The sequence below is a fragment of the Rhipicephalus sanguineus genome, chromosome 6 (assembly GCF_013339695.2).
Source record: "Rhipicephalus sanguineus isolate Rsan-2018 chromosome 6, BIME_Rsan_1.4, whole genome shotgun sequence".
In the NCBI taxonomy this organism is placed as follows: domain Eukaryota; kingdom Metazoa; phylum Arthropoda; class Arachnida; order Ixodida; family Ixodidae; genus Rhipicephalus; species Rhipicephalus sanguineus.
In genome coordinates this window covers 37,376,879-37,397,061 of record NC_051181.1, presented here as the reverse complement: position 1 = coordinate 37,397,061, position 20,183 = coordinate 37,376,879, and the positions used below count along the sequence as shown (strand labels likewise).

The window sequence follows — 20,183 nt, the reverse complement described above, 5'->3', positions numbered from 1 at the left end:
AGAAAAAAACACTATATGAATGTCATATAGTGGGAGGAGTTTCCTTAACGCATGTAATATTGCGTAGCATAAGCGTAGAATCATGCCAGCCATCAAAACATGCGAGTTGTACATGAATGGATGTTTTAAAGGCCCACCCATTACAAAGCGCTCAAGCATAATTACAGTAAAACCTCATTAATTCAAAGTCACTGGGACTGTGAAAAACTTCCGAATTAAGCAGGTTTTCGAATTAACAAAACATACAAAAAGCGGGATGCAAGGAACTTTAAATTACTGAAAGTAATCAGAGGTGGTCGTTTGGCCTTCTAGTTTGCGGCTCCAAGGGTTGTTTCCCAGCAATACCCGGTCCCGTTTTTGCCGAAAACCCGAGAAAACGGCGGACCTCGCTGCTCTCAGCGCAAAAAAAAAAGAAAGAAAAGAAAAAAAAGTCTCGTGGTCAGCTGAAATGCGTGCCTGCAGAAAAAAACGGCGTGCTTCACTGCAGCACAGTTGTGACATGCGGACAGCATGTTACCTGCTCCTCGCAGCGTCAGCGCGTCATGATGCGACGATTCGCCCATTCTTTCTGGTAAAATAAAGAATATGATAATGGCCAGTGTGACGGAATCCGCGATCTGTTCTGGCTGGAAAACATGATCATTGAAGTTTTCGAACTGAGTTTTCGAAGTAGGGCATTACAGGCAAGTGCAAGGCAAGTGCGCAAATTGCTGGAGCAACCGCCAGTCGGAGGCTCGCATACATCATGAATTCCGTCAGGTCGTCCTTTATTATCTTTTCTTTTCCCAAAAAGGACAGTTAAATCATGATGCTCTGACGTTGTGAGAAGCATGCGACATGCTGCCCGCATGTCACCGCTGTGCTGCAGTGAAGCACGTCTTATTTTCCGCAGGTGCACATTGTAGCTGACCATGAGACCGTGTTTTCTGTTTTTCTTTATTACTTTTTTTGCGCTAGCACCAGCGAGGCTGGGTTGCTTCAACTGTCACACATTAATATCGCTACACTGCACTGCCCTGTGGCCTCTAATGGCCATCGCTTCCGCGGAGTTGCGGCGAAATTGGGATCGGGAATTGGCACATGGCACCCAAAGTTTTCTAATTAACCGGGCTGGCGCTGACCGCCGCTTCAAAATATCCACTCAGATTTACATTGCAAAATACGGGACCGCAGAAACCCTTCAAATTAAGCGGGATTTCGACGAATTAATGAGGTTTTACTGTACTCATCTTCAGCTGCAAAAGCATCAACAAAGTGAGCAGCTGTGTAGGTTCGCGTGTTGCCTTATGGATAGGGGTGTGCGAATATTCGAAATTTCGAATATTTTTCGAATGGTGTTTGCTATTCGATTCGATTCGCACTGAAATTTTACTATTCGAACTATTCGAACTTCCCAAAGACAAATGCAGTCAACATCCGATTGAAAGTGACCCCTTCAGATTTTCAATATGCTTGACCTCATTACACCCTCGTATTGCGGCAAAGCTGCCTTTCAAGCTCCGTTACGGTCGAATTTAACCAGGAGACAAAATCCGGTTGGAAGTGGTCCCTAGATTTTTAATATGCTTCACCTCATCACACCCCTGTATTGCGGCAAAGCTGCCTTTCAAGCTCCGTTACGGTCGAACTTAGGCAAGAGAGAACGTCTGATTGAAAGTGGTCCCTAGATTTTCAATATGCTTCACCTCCTCACACCCCCGTATTGCGGCAAAGCTGCCTTTCAAGCTCCGTTACGGTCGAACTTAGGCAAGAGACAGTCAACGTCTGATTGAAAGTGGTCCCTAGATTTTCAATATGCTTCACCTCATCACACCCCCGTATTGCGGCAAGCTGCCTTTCAAGCTCTGCTACGGTCGCAAATGTATTAACTCAAGAAAACGCTGGTTCCAATATGGAGATGAAAGATGCGGCAGAGTTGGGGGCTCAATTAATGCTGTTTTGGACCTGAAATTTGGGCAGGAAGTCCGGACGCCGAAGCTTTTTAGCATCCAAAATTTCAGGTGTTCTTATATATCGACGTCTAGGAGGCAGATTTGGAACTCCGAACTTGAAGGGAGCACACCCTTGTCTGCCACATCAGTTGGCCTTCCACAGAAGTTGAAGAGAAGGAGAGGCTGAGGAAATGGCATCTCTGCCTATCACGTGTAAAGTGTTGTCGGCAACACTTTGGTTGCACCAAATCATGTACATAAATACAATTCGGCCTCTACATTGCCTCATTCTTGATAAGAAAGACAACTATGAAATATGACCCCACCAGCGCTTCATCAACCTCGCGAAGAGAAACACTTTCATGTTGCTATCTCACAAGAACATACTTAGGGATTCTCTGCAACTTTTTCTGTAATTTCACTTCGAATTATTCGAAAAATGTTTGAGAAATATTCGAAAATTATTTGAAATTATTCGATTCGATTCGCACTCAATCTTTATTATTCGAATTCGCTTCGCACCCAAAATTTTGCTATTCGCACAGCTCTACTTATGGATGCACAGTGGGCCCTTTGCTGATTTGCAGAAGGAAGAATTATGGCGTAGTGGGCACTTAACAACTGTACTTGCAGTAGGCAATGTAGGATAGTTTGAGACGGCCAGTGTGCAGTCGTTCGTTTCCTTACGGCACAGTTGAGGCACGTGCCGAGAACCAAAGCCACGCTAGCAATTAAGAAGGCGATGCCCATGGGGCCTGATTATGCTATCGCATTCTACTCTTAAAGGCAAAGCTCAAGCGTCCTCCAACTTTTTTTATGATGCAAGCAGTGGAAAATTGCCATTGCATTCGTGTCTCTCTCACGTGATCGAACCTCTGTGCCAGGTGTGCCCCAGAGAGCGCCCTGTCGGTGCCACCGACCATTCGCAGCTGTGGGCACCCGACGATGCCTGTGACCACGCTGCCTGGATCACCAATCTGGTCTGCACGCTGATTCGGTGCTGCAATGACCACGTCTTATGGGCTCTGCTGCCTCTCTGCACAATGGCGGTCAGTGGATTTCGTTCGTATTCACAGCTGGGGCAGCATCAACTTATGGTTATGTTTACATATGAAAGTTTATTCTATGTAATGGTGAAAAAAGAACAGTTCCAGCAGTCAGTGATAACTGACAGAATTGTGCCTACCAGACAAACCTTCATGGTGTCTTGGTTCTCTGATAATGATGCCATTCTGTAGCCACCACATTCCTGTATTTTGAGGCATACAACAGCAGTAGCGGGCTGGTTTTGTTTTTTCTGGGTAATATTCTAAGAAAACTTTATTTAATTGAGCAAGGACAAAGCCACGAGGCAGTTTTTGGCAGCAAAACTGAAGTGATGTAATTCATTTTGTGTGATTTTATGCCAAAGCTTGTGACATGTGGCATGCAACAATTTTTTATGTTTCATTATCATCGCCATGAGCAAGCAGTTTGGTTTGGTGAGCCTGATAACATCGATGCTGCGCCACTCTGCGCAACACCCGTGGCACAAGCCGTAGGTGCACAATGTGTGTGATAGCTTCGCTTAATGCCTGCTTCCACAGCGCATTGGACCTGTGTTTCTTTTGGCTTTACAAGTGAGGAGAACTTTACCAAGAGGACTTTGCCATCACAATATCAAGTCGTGGTTGCCAAAGCCCTGGTTCAACAAAATTGATTAGTGCTAACATTATTGAAATTAGCTTTTTTTTTCCATAATGCCCTAATATTCTAATGTTCTCAAAGCAGTCTCCATGTAAAAAGGAATTTTTCAGTGAGTGTAGTTAGCCTGAAAGGTCAAATATCAATTTAATCAAGTTCACTATAAAGAAGTAGATTTCCAGTTTTACTGTATAAGGTTTAGCTGTATAAGGAAGCTTTCTGCTGCCAGTTTGACTTTGTTCTATGAAGGGTGGACTGTACCTCTTACTTGTTAACAATAGGGTTTGAACAGTTCCGAAGAAGGCTGTTTGCATCACGTGGATGTTTCTGTGCCAGGTGGACCTGTGCGAGCTGCTGTTGCCGCTGGTGGTGGAGACACTAGCAGATGAGGGCACCCACTGGAATGCGGTCGTGTCGGGCATGGCCACCTTTCTTCAGTGCCATGCACAGCTCAAGGACGACGCCCAGAAGAGCCAGTCAACTGTCGTTTCCGAGCCAAGTATGTTTATGCCATAGATCACTGTAGTTCTCTCAGGACAAGCCAGTGGAACTTGCAGCCTGTTGAAGTAAAAGATATATTTAACCAGCGGCTTTCTTCTGGCTGACATTATGCATTGCAGTAAAACATCGATAATGCAAATATATGATGTTAAACAATGTAGGCATTTGAAAGAAATGGAATTTACTTACTTGCAGAGAGAGAGAAATAAACGTTTATTTTTGAAACAGTGTTCCGAGCGATGCTCGGTATCACCCCAAGGTGGGAGGGCTCCCTAGTCCAGGAACCCTCTGGCTTCGACTGCCCTCTTGGCCCTGATGACAAGTTGTCGCTGGTCTTCCAGGTCCTCGAGGGTGAGCTTGGCCTCCCACGTTTCGGTTAGGTGGTCGTCGTTCATGTTTGATGCTTGATTGACTTCCGTCTCCGGTTGCATATTGAGGTCTACATGACACGGGCCTACCAGGAGCAAATGTGCCAGGGTGTCCGGTACGCTGCAGAGCGGGCACATGAAGCTATGTTTCGTTGGGTAGAGGCGGTGCATTAATATTCCATGTATGTGTGTGTGTTGCTTTGCAGCCGTCTGATGATCACGCTTTCTTCTTTAGTCAGTTTTGGATGTGGTGGAGGGTACACCCGTCACTCCAGTCTGTAGTGTTGAATTAGCGACGAATAGGTGTTCTGTACAGCCTCCATGCAGCATTTAGGTAAAAATAATATCTTCTGCAAGTAAGTATACTGTCCTGGACCCACAGTATACTTACTTGCAGAAGATATTATTTTTACCTAAATGCTGCAAATGGTGAAAGTCTACATGAAGCAGCTTGACTGCCCAAGTCTTACTGGGATGGAGATTCACGCTCTAACCTTGTTTCAGCATGTGCAGAATTTCTCTCTCTACCTGCACATTGGCAATAGTAGTATGTATTCTCCTACCAGTGCAAGCTGGTCATGCTTGGTCATGGTTTTTTGCTCAGTCATGCTGTTACTGTGTTATCTCCAACCTTAGATGTGAGACAAGGGTGTGCATAAGGCCACTACTTTTCTCCGATCACCCTTGTGTGGTTACACTAGTATCCTCAGCATACAGCATGCGAAGTACTGTCTTACAGTGACGGCTATTCTGGCTATCGAGAAAAAAAATTCATTAAGGGAAGCTTAACATGTTGTGCAAAGTGCAAGTGCTCTCACCCAGATTCGAGGTGCAGATGCGCCCCCCAATTTGAAAACACCGATGTCACGTCCAAGCCAAATTACAGATTAACAAAGGAGATAAAGCTGGGTGAATCCTGTATTGGCATGCTATCTGTTGGGCTCTCAGAAAAAACGGGACCCATTTTGTACACACAGTAGGAGGGACCATGTCAGACTCCACCATATTTCTTCTATTTTCCTATCTTTTGTTTATTCATGTATGGCCAGTACCTATTCTGTGCAACCTCTGAATAACCTTTCAGTTGTCAGTGCACCTTGCGTACGTGTCATTCCTCTTTGTCTGGTTCCTTGCATGCTTTGTTTGCGTCCTCCTTGTTTACGCATGCCTTACGTGTTTCACCGCAGAATAAATTGTGATCTGGCTTCTCCTGAAAGGCTGCTGAAATAGTAAAAACAACGTACATATAGTGAGGTGGTGGTCCATGATGACTGGTGTGAAACAGCTCAGAAAAAAAAGTGTTATTGACATACGTGTTGTCTGCCGTGTTGGATCATTTGTTATTGCTACCATGTCTTCCTTTTCTGTGGCTGTTAGCAGTTTGGATTACTTATTATTCATGCAGTGAGCACCGAGGTGACCAGTGGCCAGGTTTACTGCTCTCAGGCATCCGTGGCTGTTCTGATGTCAGCCGTGGAACGCATGCTGGTCCGCCGGGATGCCAAGTGAGTTGCATCTCTTCACAGGCCGCAAAAGCCTGCTTGTACCCACTTTGGTGCGTATAGGGTGTGATTGTCTGCGTGCCTTGGAATTTCTTGCTGCCATTTGTGCCATGTGACATCAGTAGAGTAGTTGATTAATTAACTTTGTTTGCATTCTATTAGAAAAGCAATTTGAAGGGGAAAAATTTTGCCTAGAAATTTGCTCATGCTACATTTGCTTCTGTAAACACAGACAGCCAAGGAGGCTGTGTATCGTAAGCACCTCTACTTGGCTGTACCTATGCATGCAGCGCACATTTCCTGACCGATGGTTTCGCAGCTGCATGAAATAGTCAAACCAGGCCTTCTTATTGTCTCTTCCTAATTGCAGCCGCTGTGTGGCACCAGTAGGTGCCATAACTTGTCTTTTAGTAGGTGACGCTTGCTCGCTTGATGCCACGGCTGAAAGACCGTGGCAGCATGTGAGCGAGTGTTGACGTTGGTTTGTGAGTCATTTGATGGCTTTTTTTTTTTTTTTTTAGAGAACTCTGGAAAGATGTTTGCTAAATTCTGGGGACACACGGGATAGCCACACATCAGACTGACTTGCTCTTCTCTATTGTTGTTGGTGGGAGGGTGCTCTCGGAGAGAAGGGTGTTGGATGAAGCGGTGCTTTCGGAAATGTCTCTGTGATGGAGTGGTTGCTTTCTCAGTGCAACACATGGTGGATGAAGGCTTTCTCACCTTGCCAGACAGATCTGGTCAAAGATATTTACATCTCTGTAAATGAGTTTGGCTATGTGAATTTTTTAAGTTATTGGTTATGTTTTGTCCTTACCTATGAGATGTCCCTATTACAATGTAGGTATGTAGAAATCTAGAAGTGGGCATAGGCAAGGCATGTAATGAGAAGGTAACTGCTGGTCATTAAGTGTCATTAGTCGGGAAGGGCAAGCAGTCAGTTTGAGGTTTGAAGTGAATTCGAAGCAAATGGTGATTTGTTCGAATAATTTCGAATATAATATTTCGTATATCACGTATTATTAAGAAAAAGCATTTTTGTCGTGACCCAACTCACACAATATTTTTAAGAATTGGAACTCGGAATGTGTGAATGCCACTTTTTTGTTTCGAAATGAACAGGAAGCAACTTTGAATAGTTGCAAGATCTTTAGAGCAGTAGGGTGCAAGTTATAACTGGCACAATACGTTACATTTCAAAAATTACTATACTTAGAGCATGTAAGCCCTTGTAACTCGCTTTTAAAGTTAAAAAATAATTAATTGAGCTGAAGGTAATACTATGTACATTTAACCTTGAAGTGTGGCTTTGCGGCAGTGCAGATTTATCCTGGATGAGTGGTTTCGCAGAATAGCTCCCCCACATTGCTGTGAAACGACCTTTACAGGAGGTTTTATGCTCTCAAATATACATGGGTCATTTCATGCCAAGTGTCCCAGCCGTGGTGCTCGGACATCACATATTTTACTGATAAAATATGTCCTTTTTTCCACATGGAGTGTTGTGGCAAAATATTTTTGTGCAAAAAAATTTCTCACTACCATGGTGCCCCCTCAAAGTGCCCTTGCTTTTGTTAAGCTGTTCCTAAGAGAAAAATGTATATAAAATCTGTTTTTGCATGCTGGGCTTCGAAACTGCCTTTGCACTAATACAAAGGTTCTGTTTAGCTGTTCTATTTAAGAATTCCGAAATTTTTGTGTTTCACTGCCAGCTACGTATTTTCAGAAACAACGATAATTTTCAAAGTTCGCGATTTTTTCTTAAAGTAACTCGCCTTCTCCCTAACCAATCTTAATATTAGCATAGTTTTCAGAAAAGTGTATTTTTGTACAAAAGTGTTTAGGGGTGAAATACACTTGAATCCTCCTGAAAAAGAAAGTGATATCGCAGAAAATCTGTGTTTTGTTGTATATTTGACCGCATTTTTTGTACTGATGCAGTCCTAGTAAAAATCCTCTTGTCACGGTGTTTGATAGAGAACTTCATTGCTAAGAAATGAAGAAAGTCTAATCAAGTCATTTTTTGTATTAAGGAAGAAAATAATTTTTGAAGTTGGCCCTCAGAACGCACCCTGCATTTCGTTTTGTTGCACTTCGCCACAAAGCACGTAGTCGCCCACGCAGCTGACACTCGGCACAAGCGGCAACAAGACGCAAGATGTATGTTGGCAGCTGGTGAGGACTCGAAATTCTTGTCGCCTTGATCTCTGGGTCACAAGTAGTGAATTCCCATTACAATGTGAGCCTGATTTACGGGCCCAAGGAGGAGTACGGACGCCAGAGAGCAGCTTCTTGGCACGTTGTGACACATACCGAAAAAAATAATGCATATTGTATACACTTTTTTCCTGTGTATACTAGTTGCGCAGACTATGGCACAAATCACCAAGGACTCCGTATGACTGTACTTTGTGCATCTACTACTGTTTGTCATACCTACAATTGTAGATCACTAATGAGCCCAACTGTTCACACTACTGCCATAGATGAGGTGTTGTTTTGACAAAGTGCTGTGCTTGAGTAAAGACAGTTGAAACAGTGTGTATTGTTAAAGCGCACACCTTGCGGTCTTGGCTGGAAGTTCTCATCAAAATGGTTGGAGGCAAGGGAAACGAAGTTCGGCATTTTGCAGGGCCACGACGCTGTGGGAGGGCCTGCGGCTTGGCCGTTTCAACTTCCTGCAGGCAGCTCAGGCAGCTGAGTTCTGTGGTCACCATGTGGTTGCTGTACAGTGTGTAGAGCTGTGGTGCGACTCGCAGGCCCGGTGAGTGCATTTCATGCCAGGCTTTCTTGAAAAGATTCTTGCTTCCATCAGAAGTCTGCTGTAAGAAATGTATGTTTGCTGATTGCATGGTACCTTATGCGTAGAAAGCATACACTTTTACGCAACATTCGCTTTTACGAGTTGTTGTTTGCAGCCCTTCTGACTTTTTACCTTGCCTGATAATGTTCACTCTCATGCGCACAGCATATTGAAAAAAATAATTTTAGTGTGACTATTTGTTTGCTTGTTTTTTCCTGCCATGAATCACATCTGGATGTCTTGCAAAATGGCTATACATCATTTCAGTTTAAGTCCTTGCAGCACTGTAGGAGCTATAGGCTTCTCTGAGAAATCGGGAGAGTTAGCGCATTCTGGAATGTGTCCCTCTGCAGCTTTTCAACTGCTTCTGGTTGTCTTGGACACAAAGCCGGGGACCCATAATGACCAGATTGTCGAGGACCCAATATAAAGAATGTGAAAGAACGTGCACATGTCTACCTGCAGTAACCAAAATGGCGTCATTCTTCCTTTATTCTGGCATTTGCCCCGTCTGCAAACATCGGGCAAACACACTGCGAGATTGGGTACAGGGCTTGTGTAAGGTTCACTTTCTGGATCGGTGAAACTGCTCCCTGTGACAATGTGTCTGGTGTAAGTCTGCTTCACGGTGTTTGATTGTCCGATTGTCACGGATTCGGGTTGTTACGGGCAATGGACTCGGACGAAACTTGGGGTAAAGCACAACAAATTCATAAATGAAACAAATACATGGCACTCTAAAAATATGCAACTATAGAAAAAATATACAACAAATTCCAATCACAACAAAGAAACTCAGACAAGCCACAAGCTGTATTGGTGCTAACTAAACTGTCCTACCCATGGTCTGGATACTCTAGGGGCATTGATGTGTTGGGCCGCTCTTACTTGACTCGGAAAGACGCCCGAGTCCAGTCTGATGCCCATGTCATCCGGTCATCCCTTTGGCCCACGATGACCTCACCAATCTTGGGGTCCACTCTGTAGCCCGATGTGCCAGCCATCGCCTGTACAAGCAGTCTGTCACGCCGCTGTCCCGACTGCTAGGCCCATTAGGCCTAACATCGTTGTCGGGTCGTTCACGCGGCATGGCGTTCCACCGCTGACGTGGCACTCCGGGGATTGCCTTGGGCGGCTTGCTTCAGAAGGGGGCTTGCGTCAGGAACATCTGTACTTGCAGTGCGCAGCAGCTGCTTCGCCGAGGAGCCTTGCTTGAACGCCGTCGAGTTCGCCGGCCGCACCTCGGGACGCCCGTGTCACCAGCTGCAGACCTGGATGCCTGTCACTCCCGTCGCCAGTGCGTCTGCTGGCGAGACGACCTTCTCGTGCCAAACCCACGTAGACAATGCCCAGTTCATTTGTTCTCCTTCTTGACGGCTCAGTTCACGTGCCTCGAGCGCCTAGCAGTTTTCAAGCATGCGCTCATGCTACTTCGAATGCTCGTCGTCTTCATCGTTTTCCTGCTCATGGCTGTCGCTCATGACACCAATGTTCCTACTTGTGCAATGCTGGCAATGATTGGCTAATCAAGGTGATGACTGATGGCCTTTGCTCCCACTTGTGAATGGGCACAGCAGTGCACGTGCAACCAACGTTACTAGATACATTCAGTTGTCAAACTCTCCGCTGCCGCCATACTCCGCAGGTGGCACCATTTCTGTGCTTGTCGCCAGATGGCGGGACCGTCGCATCGGGCTCCAGCCGGCGCGGTGTCGTCTGCTCAGCGCAGGCGCGTTTTTTCACTTGATAGCGCTAAGTGTTTTTAAAAGTTTTTTTAGACACTTATCCCCGTATTCAGAAACGCTCCTTCACTTGAACTTGACTTGCCACCGCCTTCAACGCGTTTCGAACGCGCTGCCTTTAGGCTGTGCCAAGGCAGCACAAACGCGTTTCGAACGTGCTGCCCAAGGCGGTTGCAAGTCAAGTTCAAGTCGAGGAGCGTTTCTGAATACGGGGGTTATGCGTTCATGGCTAGCAAACATGGTACGCTCTATTGCATTAAGCACGGGTGGCATGCAACATTTTTTTTCAAGTACTCATTCACTTCATTTCAAAGCAGATCGGACGGTATTACCTCACTTGTTTATTTATTTTGAATACCTGCAGTTATACATCCTGCAGGTATTTATACATACATGCACTTATGCTTTTAACAGCTATACATCCACAAAAAATTATGCACATGTGCATCCCAGTTGCTGACAGTCTCCTTTTCACAGCAATTTAGCACGCTTTCTTGCTTTCTTGCTGGCGAAGAAACTTCGAATAGAAATGCATCCGTGTGGTCAAATAAAACTTGATGATTCGCGCAATTAGCTCCTCAAAATGCTCTGTGTAGTCTACCCGAGTCAGAGAACATCCAGACAGCTCTCCAATTATAGTCCAGAACAAATCTCCGAACACTTTGTTACCATTGGTCCTTTTTTCAATTACACGTTCAATGCCGCTAAGCATAGATGTCAAAGCACCTGATGGATGCTGCAGTGCACCAGACACAAAGGATCGCATCTCTGTTAAGGCTGCTGCTGCTGGTACGTGGTTATCAGATATACAATTGCAAGGCAATCTTCACAACTGGTGAACTTTCGCGCCTTCTTCACGACATAACCGCCAAGGTAGTACAGCACGCTTGCTTTCACAGTCGTGCGGCAGTAACTGTGCTGAAGTGTATCAGCTGTCATTGGCTCCTGCAATTCTATCTGTGAAATGACCTTGCTCAGCTCTTCCTCCCGGGCTGTCAATTCCTTGTCCGCACGTGGAACTGCTTTGTTCCAAGCTGCGCGAAGACTCACGTCGGTTGGAGCGTAGAAAAAATGTCTGTCCGAGCTGCTTGCGTCCTTGCGGTATCCGCTCGCGCACCCCGGCACGCAACAAGTTGGCATGGTTCACCCGAACAGACGACACATGATGCGAACGCAGTATGAAACGCCACCACAAAAGCTGCAGAAGGCAGATAGAGAACGCGAACACGCGAACAGACGACACATGATGCGAACGCAGTACGAAACGCCACCACAAAAGCGGCAGAAGGCAGATAGAGAACGCGAACGCTTGTGCAGCGTTGGCCGGCGCGCGCGGTATTTTGAAGCCCGATGCGACTGCAGCGCCAACACCTAGCAAGTGTGGTGGCGGTTCCGCGCAGTACAAACAAGTTTGAAAACTGAATGTATTCTATTAACGTTGCGTGCAACAGAGAAAGGCCATGTTTCACTTGACTATGCTACAGGCCATGTCAGCCCACCCTTTGCATCTGAACATACGAAATAAAGCTCATCTTTCTGTAACCTTAATATGCTAAAAGTGTAGTATCTGCCAAGGATGTTTACAGACAAGGAATAATCAGAATCAGGTACCAGGAAATGTGATGGTATTGTCCAGGAACTCTCTAAACAATCAAAACAAGCAAGGAACTCCTTCACACTGGCAGAATCCAGGTTTGAGCTAGTTGGTACTAAGCTAGTTGGTTCATAACTGAGGAAACATTTCGGCGCAAATTGAACGAGCACTAGGAACACAAAAGAACAAGATGGTTGCCAACTTCCAACTAATTTTATTCTACAGTGGAAAGAAGGTTTTTAGGGGCGAAGCTCCTTTGGGTGTGGGTCTGTCCCTCCTCTGTAGTATGTAGTAGTAGTAGTAGTAGGTAGCCACCTCTAGTTCTTGGATTGTTCACTAGATGGCGCTGTCGTAGCCACCTCTAGTTCTTAGAAAGATCTCTAGATGGCGCGGAGGCACTCGCTGCGTTGCAGATGCGTGCTCTAGTCCTCCCCCTCTCTCGCCTCGCGACGCCGATGCAGCGTGCGTTGCAGATGCATGCTCTAGTCCCCCACCCCCTCTCTTGCCTCGTGACGCCGACGCTCTGCGCTCGCTGCGTTGCAGATGCGTGCTCTAGTCCCCCCCCCCCCCTCTCTTGGCTCGTGACGCCGACGCTCCGCGCTCGCTGCATTGCAGATGCGTGCTCTAGTCCCCCCCCCCCCTCCTCTCTTGGCTCGTGACGCCGACGCTCCGCGCTCGCTGCGTTGCATATGCGTGCTCTAGTCCCCCCCCCCCCTCTCTTGCCTCGTGACGCCGACGCTCCGCGCTCGCTGCGTTGCAGATGCGTGCTCTAGTCCCCCCCCCCCCCTCTCTTGGCTCGTGACGCCGACGCTCCGCGCTCGCTGCGTTGCAGGTGCGTGCTCTAGTCCCCCCCCCCCCCTCTCTTGCCTCGTGACGCCGACGCTCCGCGCTCGCTGCGTTGCAGATGCGTGCTCTAGTCCCCCCACCCCCTCTCTTGCCTCGTGACGCCGACGCTGCGCGCTCGCTGCGTTGCAGATGCGTGCTCTAGTCCCCCCCCCCCCCTCTCTTGCCTCGTGACGCCGACGCTCCGCGCTCGCTGCGTTGCAGATACGTGCTCTAGTCCCCCCCCCCCCTCTCTCTCGCCTCGCGAGGCCGACGCTGGCAGCGTCTGCTAGCGAGTTTCTTGATTTGAAAAACCTACTGCTCGCGCTGCACAACCGTTCACTGACCACCCCATATATATAGGCACTGAATTTTGACCTCCAAGGTAGTGCCTGTGTGAGATTTCTCCTGTGCGTGATTAAACAATAAAAATTCACAGCGTACGTGTAAAATAAAGTGAGCTGCAAGTCGCCTTGACTCTCACCGGCCCTTTAGTATAAATGCGCCCGATCTCACGTCGTTGATGATGTACTGGGCAGAATTCACGGAAGATTCACATATGGCGCGTGTCGGCGGAAGGCAATCGTTCAATTTAGTGCGGCGACGTACGCTATGGGGACCGTTGTAATGAAGGGACCACGTAAACCAACAGTACAATAAAAGTTTGATGTTTAATATATACACAATGTTTCTCACATGTTTACTTGATCATATACTGGGTGAATTACTTGGAGTATTCACGGTTTACCGATGATTCCTTCCGGAGCTTTGCCCCACTCATCATCATTCACCCCGTGGATATGCTGTGGATTTTTTCTGCTCTCGTGCGACTGAATGTGTCCGCATGGGTGACAGTGAGCGACATTGTGGAGATGGAGAGCGGCGAGTAGCTGGAGGTGGGCATGACGTCGGTGACATAGGCGGAGGTGTGTCGTAGAATGCACGACTGGAATGGCTGGTGACAGGTGAAGCGACTCGAGGCGGCTGCACGCGGTGGAAATAACGTGCCACGTGACCGGCGTAACTGCATGCAAAGCAGACGGACCGGTTGTCGGGTGTGCGCCATCGGTTTGCCGGGGCAGGTGCCACACATGCCACAGGACGCGATTGATGGGGCGGCTGCTGAAATGACTGCATGGTGGGCTGCAGTCGGGGCCTAGGAATGATGTAAAATCTGTGCTGTAAAATCTTCTTTCCCTGTGGAACAAAATTAGTTGGAAGTTGGCGCCTGCCCTGTTGTTTTGTGTTCTTGGTCCTGGTTCAATTTGTGACGAAAAGTTTCCTCAGTTATTCACACTGACACTTGTGGGGGTCTTCGAACAGCTTTGGCTGTGAGAACTCAGTGGCAGCAACACGAATAAAAGCATCTATTCTGTACCAGTAAACAACTTATGAGTTAAAAATGTTTGACAAATGCAGTGTAGTCAAGTCATTCAATGCTGGAAGGGAAGCTGTGATATTTCCAATTTCGCGTGCCTCATGGGTGCTGACTGTAGGGTCTGTGACATCACCTACTTCGTTGTGATGCTGCTGAAGCCAGAGTGGTTTGTTTATGCAGGAGCCCATTCCATGTGTTCTGAGGCAAAAGAGGCAAAGACGACAGAAAAAGCCCGTGTGTGTACGTCTCGTTGTGTGTCATCATCTCCATGCCATTTGCCTCGGAACTTTTCAACAGTGCACGTGACTGTGGCACAAAACAGTTGAGCAAGATGGCATGCCATGCTTGTTGGCGCAGGACGTCTGAGGATGGCGGATTGCTGCACTGGAGTGCTGTGGAGGCTGCGCCCGTGCAGTCGGTGCTGGTGGCCTCCTTGTCGGGCCTTGGGGACTTGGACGCCCTGACTGGATGCAGATGCCTTGCACTGGGGGCACACTTCCCTCTGTGGCGCCACTGGGCAGAGCAACAGGGCGCGCAGTGGCCGACACTGTTGGCACAGGCTGATCTCGAGGCCACAGGACGTAACGCCCGCCTCGGCCATGTGGGTCTTGCACGATCTTTCATAAAATGTTTGTTCGGGGTTGATGGTTGTTGATTTCATTCCGGTTCAGCTCTGGTACAGAAAAACAAAAAATAATAGTTTGCAAAACATTTCAGTAAAGTCAACTTTGACACATTGCACAGTGCTGCTGACAGGCACACATGTGAAAGTACGTTTTTACATTAAAAAAAAAAGATGAGGAGGACCTTATTTTTACGTCTGGCAGTCCCATGCCGCCAATTTCCCATAGGGTGGGTGCCCTCCCAAGTGCATTGATGTAATAGACATTTGTTTATTGTTTTCGTGATACTTTTCATAATTTGGCATTTTTTCCGGTCCCGTGAAATCCGAATTAATCAGCTCTTACTGTACTTCACTGTATTTTCACTTTTGAGGATAAAATAAATTATAAGTAGGTAAGTTTTTCTACTCAGGTGTAGTTTTTTTGTAGATGAAAATTAATCCTGTCATGTAGGTAGTTGTGAGATGACCACAATGCTATGCCATACCAATACTCTACCGTGTGGACCACCAGGCGACATGTTTTTCATGGTCACAAAAGTTTTGGAACTGTTTAGCATGTTGTGTGTTGACATATGGCCTGATGGTCTCGCACTCCATTTGTGTTGCCAGTAGCTGTGATACGCTAGTTGAGCAGTCTGCAGTAAGCAACTTTAGAATGGGTGATCCATCTGCAGGTGAGCATGGCCTACCGATCATAATCATGTGACTCCGTGTGGGCAAAAAGCAAACTGAATGTGTGATGAGAAGCCCTCAACAGCACCCACACGGAGAAATGAAGAAATGGGTGCTCTGTTCATTTTCCCCTCACCTTACCTGTTGTTACCGCTGGGTGAGCAGAGGCTAAAGTTAGAAAGGAGGCAAGGGTGGAGAGGAGGGCCAGCGGTTGCAGAGGGTACACTGCCTGACCAAGATCAGTCACATTGGCTCAGTCTCTTGTGCGAGCTGTTTGCACATTTGTGTCATCCCTGACAAATTCAGAAATTTCACATGGTGAACCCTTAATCATAACATATATAAAATGTATCTAAAATTCGTGTCATCACAAAGTTTGGCTCTGCTGTAATCGTGTCATTGAGATTCTGTTGTATTCCACATTCTATAAAAGTCTAGAAAGGACTCACAATATGAACAAACAAATAAATTAATAAGCATTATCCCAAGCAAAGCCATTCACCTTGATTTTGTTGTGCATCGGCGTAACTTTTGCCCAATATTTTTTTTCCTTCACCTCTGAATTCGGCAGATCGTTGCGAGCATAAATGACTTGAGAAAAATCCTCTTGAATGCTAAGTGAGTACCTTTAAGTATTGAGCAGTTGTTAAGGACTTTTTTTTTCCCTGAAATTCAGAATGCAGAAGACTCTTTCCTTGTAATTTCTTTCCTAGAGTTGCGATTGTAATTAGAGTTGCGATTGTAATAAGTAGAAGTTAATATTGCTATTATTATTCTGTTGAATATTTTCTAATTTGCATTGTGCATAAGAATTTCATCAGTCTTATGCACAATGTAACTGTCACTGCACTGTCCCTGATCAACTACTCTGTTAGCAGTTTTCTAAACCATTTACCTGTTAAGACAGATGAATCCGATCCCAACCTAGTTTGCTCAGTGTGGCCAACAGTGTGACTAATGCAGACGAAGAAAAGATGGCTTTTCTTTGTCCGCGTTAGTTGCACTGTTTACCACAATGAATCTACAGTAGACTCTCGTTAAATGGAACCTGAAGGGAACAGGAAAAACGTGTTCCATTTAACAGGACTTCTGTTTACCGAGAGATGAGCAGGGGTGCTGAAATCAAGTGTGGAACCAATCGTGTTAGAGGCATTTGTTCCATTTAAGCAGCAATTATGTTTACACTCAAACCTCGATATAGCGAACATGGATATAACGAATTATCGGCTATAACGAAGTAAATGAAGAATAGTGTTGTCATATATACAGTGTTACAAATAAAAGCTTATAACGAATTTTCGGATATAACGAAGTTATTTTCGTGGCAGGTGTGACTTTGTTATAATGAGGTTTGAGTTAACAGATTTTCATTTACAGAGAGCCTACTGTATACCTGCTCGCCCAGTATTTCATCCTACTAATTTGCTCACAGAGGTGTCCGTTTCTTAATGTCTGTTATAAGCTCTCCAATTTGTTTGCTCTAGCTGAAAACTTAGTTTAAACTGCTTCGTCCTGAAAATGTAGGAGCTCTGTTCTCCACTTCCTTGTCTAGATGGTTTTACAAGAAGGCCCATCATTGTGAAGCATTTAGTAGCACAATCTGCGAGAGTGTATGAATTAGGTAGAGAGAGAATTTACCAACCTGTACTAGAAGAGCGTCCAGTTTAGGATGCTCTTCTTGTACAGTTTTCTAGGTGGCAGGTTTCTAGTACAGCATCCAGTTTAGGATGTGTCTCAAATTATTCTTCCGAATGCCAGGCCTTGAAGCAGTGCGGACTGTACAACACGCTGACTGCCTACCTGGAACCTGGCACTCCAGACTTGGCCGAACTGCAAGCTGAGTGCGCCTGGCGATTGGCTAACTGGGACTGCCGCCTGCCCCAAAACGACCAAGGGTAAACACGAATGGTTATTCTTCAACTGCCTCAATTTACATCGCATTCGTGCTCCTTGCTGACAAATTAAAACTTATGCACTTTGCGACTGCAATATGACGACAGACACAGCGACATTCTTATTCATTGAAACATGGCATACTGGTGCCGCATATTTTGCAGTCCAATAAAAACAATAATAGAGCTGTTCCACTGTATGTTCCACCATGTTCATTGGCAAAAAAATAAGTAGTGCCAATGTTAACATGGGCTATTTAGTAGAACTGTGCAAATAGCAAAATTTTGAGTGCGAAGCGAATTTGAATATTAAAGTTTGAGTGCGAAACGAATAGAATACAGTATAGACCGCTTATAACGTAAGTCGCCGGAGTCGCGAATATCCGCACTATAAGCGGTACCGCACTATAACCAAAACAACCTTCTTCAAAGGCTGCACTTGCGCAAAACGTGTTGAGCATGTAGCCTCGCGTATCCGACAATCGACATATGCGATTTGGGGCGCTTACAACCGCTTAAATGTCCGAATGTTCAAAAATTAACCGCCAAAGACCTGCATTGCCAACGAAATGAACACGGGGGAAAAAAGCAAACAAAACAAAGTGCCATCGCGGAAATTCGCCGACTACGTTTCAGGCCACCTCGAGGTATGCGCATTACACAGAAACCATGTCGAATCGCGACCGAAATTTCACGTGCTGAGCGGTACCGATCGTTCGATTTCACGGGCGCGCACGCGATGTCCAAGACATTGCAATCGAATCCGGAACCACAATTCGAGAGTTGCATGTGGCAACCATGCCCTCGTTTTCATTAACTATATGATTCTCTTCCCTTCAAGTGCAGCCATCGCAAAAAGTTTCGTGGATTCCGCACCAAACCGCAACTTTTATCGCCCGCGACCGCTACCGAAAAGCAACCAACGCTGATTAGGCCTAGCGTGCCGTTCAGCATGTTGTGGGAAGTTTGTCCAAGACAACATGAAGATCGGACGTCGAAAAGATCGCACTCAAGCACTAACTTAAGAACAGCGCGCGTGATACGAAGTTTGTGTTCGCGGCCCGGAGATCAACGGCGACAAAAGCCCGCCAAGCTCGTTTAAGTCCGCGCACTGGCAGAAAAAGCGAAAGCTCGCGTCATGAAGCCGCAAAACTTTTCAATTTGCGGACGAGGTCGCAAACGCGATATCTGTAGCAAGTGTGATAACGACGACGCTTTTCCCGACAGGAAACTTACTTTAAAGCGCACTTGATGAGGACGCGATCGTACGTTCCACGCGTAACGCGCTGCCGGCAAGCGGCCGCGAGCCTTGCCGCCTTGCCGGCGCCGGTGCAAAGGCTACTCCGTCGCCTAGGCAACCACCATCCTTCCCTACTCGGCGAGCCCGCACAGCGCTGCCGCGGTCTTTTTCCTCCCTCCGCCCCTCGTTCGTTCACTGTGCGTGCCCTCGCCCTTCGTAACGACCTCGTCGCTCCCTCCCCAGCGGCGTACTTCCTTTGAGAACCGCACTCGCTACCGCGTTTGTCAGAAATATTTTCCCGCAACCGCATTATAAACGGTATTTCATCTTGGGGGACTGCACAATAAGCGGTATGCGTATACATGCGGTTCTATGGGAGGGTGAACGGGAGTCGAAAAAGACCGCATTATAACCGGTCCTGCACTATATGCGGTTACGTTATAAGTGGTCTGCACTGTATTTCTCTAATATTTTTCTAATACTTTGAAGTGAAATTACAGAATAAAAGCTGCAGAATATTCCTAAGCATATTATGTTTCCTTGAACCCTGGATTGCGTTATCTTACCTTGTTTGCGGGGCCACTATTGCATACTTGCAGTGGACGCCAGGGACTGCACTGTGGTATTTTCATGGCACTATCGTCCATGACCAGCCAGGACGCTGATGAACTCTGCTCTGGACTGAAAGCCTGCAGGTGAGACTCTCTGCTAACATGTATGTAGTGAAGTGTATCACCTGGTAATTTTCCTTGGTTCCATTGGCACTGGATTGGCCTTTAATTTATCCATATCAATCTCGGCCTTCTTTGTACATTGGACACGATAGTGTAATTTCAATGCACAGGAAAAGCTTTTATTGCACAACAGCAGTTCACTGAAAACATCTTAAACAGAGGGTGCTTCGTAGTGCAGTTCTATAATTTCTGTTACCAAAGGTCTTCATTATCATATATATTATTCTGCTGCACAGGTTGTGGAAATGAGGTCGTGGATATATCTTCATTGTTTAGGGTTCTTTCTTCATTGTTTCACATTGCATTAAGAATCGGGCAGGCTGTTTACGAGAAAAATATGACAAGACATTGAGGACAATCAGCTACATGACTTTAACACAAATGATGAACATATTAATGATGTAACTAGGCTTACCGAACAGTAGCTCCCACAGGCCATGCTTGCTTGAACTTTAGGGTGGGCATTCCTTTCTTGTATTTTGAACGACTTTGGTTTATGGGCCCCCATCACTATTGTTCTTGCTGTATTTATCTGTCCATCATTTAGTCTACACAAACTGGAAATAGAAAATGGGGTCTTGAGAGGTGTTAAAGGTCCACTCTTAGGAACGCGCCATCTCAGAGGCCCTAGTGCCACTCAACATGTTTCGTTGCAGCACTGGTGTCAGCAGCCACTGCAGGCACCAACTATAAATT

The 20,183-nt window shown here is 46.3% G+C and overlaps 1 protein-coding gene across 1 annotated transcript in view; it reads left to right on the top strand.

The window, feature by feature from the left end:
* The window catches only part of LOC119397205 (serine-protein kinase ATM-like), a 273,224-nt gene that overhangs the window by 165,085 nt on the left and 87,956 nt on the right, over nucleotides 1-20,183 (top strand). The window contains exons 36-42 of the mRNA XM_049416492.1: nucleotides 2,816-2,980; nucleotides 3,951-4,113; nucleotides 5,889-5,988; nucleotides 8,618-8,749; nucleotides 14,682-14,925; nucleotides 17,380-17,516; nucleotides 19,353-19,448. Coding sequence (XP_049272449.1) covers nucleotides 2,816-2,980; nucleotides 3,951-4,113; nucleotides 5,889-5,988; nucleotides 8,618-8,749; nucleotides 14,682-14,925; nucleotides 17,380-17,516; nucleotides 19,353-19,448 — 1,037 coding nt within the window. The remainder of the gene's footprint in view (nucleotides 1-2,815; nucleotides 2,981-3,950; nucleotides 4,114-5,888; nucleotides 5,989-8,617; nucleotides 8,750-14,681; nucleotides 14,926-17,379; nucleotides 17,517-19,352; nucleotides 19,449-20,183) is intronic.